At 46.0% G+C, this 7,801-nt stretch overlaps 1 protein-coding gene across 2 annotated transcripts in view; it reads right to left on the bottom strand.

The window, feature by feature from the left end:
* LOC109297529 (spindle assembly abnormal protein 6 homolog) overlaps positions 1–7,801 on the bottom strand; it is a 44,087-nt gene that overhangs the window by 33,173 nt on the left and 3,113 nt on the right. For both annotated transcript variants that reach the window (XM_019517321.1, XM_019517320.1), the window contains exons 3-5: positions 7,425–7,502; positions 7,184–7,303; positions 6,692–6,883 (exon numbers count right to left, since the gene is read on the bottom strand). In XM_019517321.1, the coding sequence (XP_019372866.1) occupies positions 6,692–6,883; positions 7,184–7,303; positions 7,425–7,502 (390 nt within the window). The remainder of the gene's footprint in view (positions 1–6,691; positions 6,884–7,183; positions 7,304–7,424; positions 7,503–7,801) is intronic.

Below are 7,801 nucleotides of genomic sequence, written 5' to 3' on the forward strand. Positions count from 1 at the left end.
ATGCAGTATAAGGTTCCAGCAGAGACTGCAGACACAGCAGTCTGCCTGGCTTCTCCCTGCTCTACCTTCCACCCCCACCCCACCACTGCTGCTCAAGCAGGAAATCCCCCCTCCCATCTCCCACAGCACATACCCCAGCCCCAAGTACCCTAGGCATGTGGTATGCTAGTTAATGCCAAGAGGTGTCAGTGTGTATGTGTCTCTCTCTCCAATTTCACTGGGGCAAAAGTGACTGCTTAGGGCTATTTGGAGCTAATCAACAAGTCAGCCAGTAAGCTATTTAATAAGTGTGAAGTAAAAGAGAGAGGCCATTGTTTTGCTAATCGGGTGATAAAGACTGTTATCACTATCAACCTTCAGCTGGCTTGCTTACCGATCAGCTTGCTGCAGACAGTATGACAAAGCAGGGAAGCTTTGAAAAGCTCCATATCATCAACAGATGCATGCATTGCACTGTCCCCCACCACCCCTTGCCTCAGAGTGCTAGTCCAGGGCTGGGGCTGGCAACACTCCCACCCCTTGAGCAGCCAGCAGGGAAAATCCTGGGACCATGAAGGTAGACCTCCCTAATGAGAGAGTCCTGCCAGGGCCTGGCCATGCCCCCCTCAGCTCAGCTCCCTGCAGAAGGGAAGGGAGGACTGCTGTAGCGCCCCCCCACCCCAGCTTCTAGCCTGAGCCACTCAGTCAAGAGAGAATGTCTGTCCAGTTTCAAACCGGTTCAGCCTAGCCAGGTTAGACTAACCTGCAAAGACTGAATCAATTCAGGCTCAGGCTTTTTGAGTGTCTGTCCCCAGCCCAGGCCTCTAATCACATGCATGGCCCTCCTTTGGACTCTCTTGAGTTTCGCCACATCCTTCCTGAAGTGTGGCGCCCAGAACTGGAGGCAGAACTCCAGCTGCAGTATCACCAAGGCTGAGTAGAGGGAGGATGACCTCCTTGGCTTTGCTCAAGACGCCTCAGTAGATGCATGCCAATGTTTGATTAGCTCTGCCAGCTATGGCATTGCATTGGTGGCTCACGTTCATTTTGTTGTCTATCACAACCCCCAGGTCTTGTTCAGATGTGGTGCTAGCAAGCATAGCACTGCCGAGCCTGTAAGTGTGTTGTGGATTATTTCTCCCCAGATAGAGCACTTTGAATTCCTCTGTATTCAACCTGATATCGTTTAGGTCTGCCCTCCTCTCGAGCCTATCCAGGTCAGCCTGTATTGCCAACCTGTCTCTGAGTGTGACCACGCTCCCCGACAGTTTGATGTTGTCAGCAAAACTTTGCTAGCTTCATTGAGAATACCTATAACTGAACTTCGGCTTAGCTGAAAGAAGTTGATTTCTTTCTTTTGGTGAAATTGAGAAAGACTGTCACCTTACTTTTCTCTTTCTTAGTGTAACAGAGACTCAGTCAGCAGCCCTGTTACTGTCACAAAGTCAGGTCAGACTGACCCAATGATGAATGCCCACCAGGTGGAGGGGATTACACACCTGAGAGGAGACTGGGTGATTAGCCCGCCAAAACCGAGCATAAAACAGACAGCAAGGAATGGACTTTTTGCCTTCCGGCACCAAAAAACATGCATGAGTGACCAGGGTCCCTGCGAGGACAGAAGGAGTCACACCCGTGATCCAGAAAGATGTCAGGAGAACTCCGGATCTACAGCAGACCAGCCAATAAGAAATTTCCCTCATTGAGAGCACCCGCTGTGCTGGTGAGTGCAGGGAAATACGGAGGTGCCGGGAGGCAGATTCCCCAGCAATGCAAGGAGAGAGACACTGTGTCCCTCAAAAGAGAGAGGATCTGAGCCATCCTCAAGCCTGAATCTCTGCAAGGTCACAGAAATTAGAGATAAGTCAGGCAGACTTGAGAGGAAGGTCAACTGGGAACTGCTCTTAGTATCCAGCACCAGTGGAAACTGAGAGCCGCAGGAAGCATAAGCCGCTAATGAAGCAATTAGCAGTGAAGACCCTTTACAGAATGTATGCAAAGTAACCAGTCTGGGGATTTCCGTAGCTGTAATTCAGGTTATCCTCATCAATGAAAGAATTGGCGAGAAGCCTGTAACTGCATTGCTGTTATCGGAAATAAAACCTAACATTGTGAGTAGATAACATCAGGGTGGCATTTGCCTATCCCAGAACAGCAGAGGACACTGATCTCCCTTCTTTTCTTTCTAATCTAAGTCGTGGCAGGAGAGTACAAAGGAGAATCCAGGATAAGATCACTTAACCCACTCACACTTAGTAATACATAAAAATAAAACTTGAGAGTCACAATCTTTTTACATTCTTCTGTGCTAGGAAGTGTAGCAAGACCACGCCTCAGGGATGCTCCCAGGTGGCCAAGGAATTCCTGCTCCACTTCAGCTCCTGGGGGTACCCTCCTTTTTTACCTTGTCCACCACACCTTGATGGAACTTTTATAGTGTTTAGGGAGACTGCTCCTGGGTCACAGAGTGAGCCCCAGTTTACTTTAGCTTATGCTTCCCATACCCATACCCATACCCAGCTGGCCTTAGTCATGCCCCTCAGGCACTAAATTGCAGCCCTCCTGGCCCCACCAGTGCCTCAGGGCACCAGTTGCCTTATGGGCTTTATTCATCACCTGCATCCACCCCTATATCCACACCCATGCCTCACAGGTGTTACTCCAAAATAATTTGAAGGAGGTCCCCTGGCCCCAGCACAGCTTGTGGTTCTCAGAACTTAAACCTTTGTCCAGGATTCAACCTTCCCAGCCTTGGCCTTTTTATTCTGGTTGCACCCCTCAGCCCAGGACCTTGGCTTCTGGGCCCCAGCCTCTGTCACAAACTCATGAGCTCCAGGCCTCTGGATCTCTCATTCTACAGGTCCCTTGCCCTAGCCAACACTCTCAAACTCTAAACCAGTCGTGGGCAAAAAAAAAAAAAATCACAGATCTTGCAGGAGGCTGGACTCCATTTCCCAGCAGCCCCTGTCCACATCACCAAGGCCAATTTCCATAGATACCCCAGCAGCGGCAGCACCGTAAGAACATGGGGCCAGGGTTTTGAGGGAGACTGGCCCCAGCAGCACTGACAGGGCACATGGCTGGGCAGGGAGCTGCTCCGCAACCAGGGCTGAGGGACAGGGGCAGTGGTGACAGGTCCATGCAGGTAGTCAGTTACAGCACTGCCCTAGCCCCAGACCACACTGTCACTGCTGCAAGATCCCAACCCTGGAACAGGTCCCCACCAAGCTGTGCTTCCTGCCAGCATGGCTGAAACCAACCTCCATGGAAACCCTGGCCCCACGTTCTCACAGCACTGCCACTGCTGGGGCCTCCATGGAAACCAGCTTCAGCAATACAGGCCACAGCTGCTAGGAAATGGAATCTGCTGGAGGCCTGATCAGGACCATGGACTGGACTTTGCCCACCCCTGCTCTAAACCATCCTTCAGTACTCCGAGTCTCTGACTCCACTGGGGACTGCCTTCACTCCCTGTGGCTTCAGCCCTCCCAACGTTGGCTTAACTTACTCAGCCCTCAGGATCTCTGACTCCCTGCTAATTACCGTTACAGAGTGCCCCACCAGACACTCCTGTACTAGAACCATAGGCAACTGGTGCCTCCTGAGTCTGGGGGGACACCAGATCACCAACAGCGGGGTCCCCCAGCAGCCAATTAGTGAACTCAGAACCACCAGTGGTGAAACCAGAAGTGCACTTCTGCCTGCACTTCTGCTTTCATGGCTGGCGCTTCTAGGGGGTGCATGGTCAATCTTGGGATGCACATGCACCTGTGTGCACCCCCTACACATTGCCAGTGGCCACAACCCAGTCCTCCAGTATCACGCTTAAATCACAACATGAACACAAACAAGCTGTTTCACAAACTAAGTCTCCTCTACTCTGGGCTATCACCCGCAAGCTGTACTTCCTTTCGAGCTCTCATCCCTGATCTCTTGGATGGCTTGGGTGCTGCCTCTTGTAACCCTTCTCTCAGGAGTTTCTCTCCCTGGAGCACACAAGCCCAGACCATCTACTTGGCATCAGGCACTGGTTTATGTACCCCAATGTCCCACCCCTTCCTATCACATGGCTCCCTAGCTTCCCCTTATGACCAGCCTGCCCTTCTCTACTGCAGCCTAACCCAGCTGCTTGCAGCACTTATTCTTAGGCTGCTTGGCCATCTCTCCTACACAGCAAACTTATTGTAGTACAGTCAGCTTTTGCTACGCAGCCTACCCACATGGCAAGGCTGGAATGCTGCACTTTCCTCTTTAAGTAGCAAAAAGTGAAAATGCAATTTTATGTACAATGTGTGCAGATGCCCACACAGAAGCTACCAAGCACCCAAAATGGTCACAACAGGGAAGATGCTAATAAGTTTCCAGATTTTAAAGTAGCCTTAATTGTTGTTTTGTTACAATACTCATTAGCGCATAGTATATGTTTCTAAGTCCTGGGAATTTTTTAGAATATCACCGGCCATTGCTAGTGACTACACATTGACAAATTTCTGCTCATCAAGGCTGTACTGTTAAGGTCTGCATTATAGTCCGTCTTTGGGGGGGGAGGGGAGAAAGTGTGGGGCAGTCACCACACACAGTTTTACACTTAAGGAGGAAGATCTACAATAGGCTCTCAGATTTAAAAATTTCAGAACTCAAAAAAGGTAAAATTTGGGTACAACATTAAGACTAAAACAGCTTGAGGTTGTAGATTTGATTAACTGATAAAAAAAGTTTAGTTAGGTGCCCATTTGGTTATAAATCCAGCTACCTTCCTTGAAACCTTAGCCTTTATAAGACTTGATTATTTTACTATCACTTTGATACATTTAGCCAATTCGGTGGTATAAGCTCAATTCAGAAATACAAATTAGCTTGTTGACTTGATCATATATCGATTTATTTCTAGTCTCGTTTAATAGTAGTTTGCCTGGAAATATGTTTTCTTAAGTGTTTTAAAACATGCAAATGACAATCCCACTTCTTACAAGCAATGTAGGTCCAGAATCTTTGAAAAACTTGGGTAGCTATCAGTCTATCAACCTAAAAAAACATGTCCAACTGTCATAAAGGCCCCTCCTCAAGCAATTTTTCTTAAATGGCATTTAGTAACTGAGTATAGATGAAGCAATGGTCACTGTTGAGGCAAAAGAGGTGTGATATGGACTTAGAGTGGGGCACTCAGAACAGTAGCCAGTTACAGGAGGGGGATTCAGATAATTGCTGGAAGTTAATCAGCAAAAGCAATAGCTATACAGTAATTATGCAAATCAGATCTCCCTCAGCTAGAGTGCAGAAATTTGCATAATTGAGAAACAAATATACAATTATGGATCAGTAATTGGACAGCATCCACGTGCTCCAGAGGAAAGATTTCCATATCAACTGTATTTAAACCAGGAATTATTTTTCCTGGAAATTAACATGATACACTGATTTCTTTTTTTCCTTGTACATGCAGGACTTGTATAGATCCAAAGTAATTCTGAAATTACCTTAGGTTGGAGGTTTTCAAAAAGGAGCCTACAGACCTCATCCTAAAAGTCACTAGAAGGACCAGGTTCTCAGCTTTTATGAGCTGGCACAGCTACACTGAGAAACCAAGCTACATTGTTACACCATCAAAGATGTGATAATATTGGGTTAGACAAGATCTCCAAGATGGTACCTCCGAAAAGATTCATGCTGAGTTCATCTTGCTTACATGCTGAGGGTCATACTGGCAGGGATCCTCAGGGTTTTTCCATCTTCCTCAATCTCAGTGGGCAAGCAAATGCTTGCAGATCGAGGCAAGTAATTATTCCACTCTATTCTGCACTGGTGAGGCCACATTTGGAGTGTTGTGTCCAGTTTTGTGCCCCGAACTACAGAAAGGATGTGAACAAGTTGAAGAGAGTGAAGTGGAAGGCAACAAAAATGTTTTGGGGGCTGGGGCAGATGACTTCTAAAGAAGAGGCTAAGGGAACTGGGTCTATTCAGTCTGCAGAAGAGAAGACTGTGAAAGGAATTGATAGCAGCCTTTAAGTACCCAAAGGGTAATTCTAAAGATGGAGCTAGATTGTTCTTAGTGGTGGCAGGTGACAGAACAAGGAGCAATGGTCTCAAGTTGCAGCAAGGGAGGTTTAGGTTGGATATTAGGAAAACAACTCTCACAAGGAAGGTGATAAAGCATGGGAATGGGCTGCCTATAGGAGGTGGTAGAATCTCCATCCTTGGATGTTTAAGGCGAGGCTGAACAAAGCCTTGGCTGAGATGATCTCACTGGGGATGATCCTGCCTTGAGCAGGTGTTAGGACTAAATGACCTCCTGAGTCCCCTCCAACCCTAATTTTCTAGGATTCTATGCCCATTGTTTATCTGGCTATCTCAATTTATTGCCAGCACAGAGTCCTTAGGCACTGGGGGCATGTTAGTGTCCCTTGCTATTTATCCATGGTGCACAGTTTAGTGTCCAGAAGTCTGAAAACACTATTTAAAGGTTCTGACCTCACTGTAAGAAATTTTTGGTCAAGACATTGTGGCCTGTGGCAATCTGACCTCCTCATATATCAGTAATATCGTTTAGCTGATGCTTCAATAGTCTGGTGGTGTTTAGGACTAAATGTCAGAAGTATTTGCTCTTCAAATGTAGGCATATTCACAATTTGTATCATTATGTAAAAAAACCCCCAAAATATGTGTTCTTTGTAACAAGAACAAAAAAGTTAAAATGACCAACTGTCTACCATACCTCTTCAAGTCCTGAAAGTTTAGATTTCAACTCCCGTATACAAGACTCAGACTTGTATTTTCTTTCTGTAAGGTCCTTATTAACCATTTCTAATTCAGATACCCTGACTTCTAAGTGATGTACTCTTTTGTTGTAAGTTGCTTCTATCTCTCTCTTTTGTTGTTCTTGCTGAAGCTGATACTGTGTTTGAATCTTAAACAGAAAAACAAGGATATTAGTAAAGTCATGTAAATGCACTATACAGGCAGCAATTTATAGGCGACTTAAAAGCTAGTGAAAAGAAAAACATGCATCAGACTCATGAAAACCACAGGCAATATTACAATTCAACATTTAAATATTTCACCACCACTCAGAGAAATGCTTTTTTCAGAAAGAGGAAACAATTCCTTCAGAAGTCAAGCACTACTCATTCTACAGGTATGCAGTATTCTGTATGTAAGCCATGTAGGTGCTGCTTCTCATGAGCTATCAAGAAGTACTTCTACTTACTTGCAGCACTTTTTCCTTTTCTGCTGTGATTTCCTGGGTGTACTTGTTAGTCAGTGAAGTAGTCTGTGCTGTCCATTCATTTTGCAGTTTATCCAGGTCCTTACTTTTTTCTGCCAAAGCCTGAAAATACCACATGCTGATTTCTGTTTGTGTAGGAGTTATATTTTTAACATGAATTTGGCGTAGGTTTAGCCCCACAGCTTCAAGGTTAATTTTTTAATTATTAAGGGATGTTTCATACCTGCTGTGTTACAATTAACCTTTTTGAAAATCCTGCTTCAGATTTGTGCAATTCGTCCTCCAATCTACTATTTTCTTCCTGTTAAGAAACACCTCCCAACCGTTAGACTATTTGAAATACAATATGCCACAATTAGGCATTTATTAGGGCTGTGCGAAGTTTCAGTCACCGATTTGGCCTGATTCGGTGGCCAAATCTCTGAATCAAACTCAACAGACCCATTAATCTCTCTGAATCAAATCGAATTCAATTCGACAATTTGGCCATAGACACAGCTTTATATCCATGTCTACATACATCGAGGTACCAGGTGCAGCTCATGAATGCCGAGATGGTGGGGTAGGTGGAGTGTCCCACGTGAGTGCCGGGGGGGGGGG

Source organism: Gavialis gangeticus, unplaced genomic scaffold, assembly GCF_001723915.1.
Source record: "Gavialis gangeticus isolate Ggan-Ray unplaced genomic scaffold, GavGan_comp1, whole genome shotgun sequence".
Classification (NCBI taxonomy): Eukaryota; Metazoa; Chordata; order Crocodylia; family Gavialidae; genus Gavialis; species Gavialis gangeticus.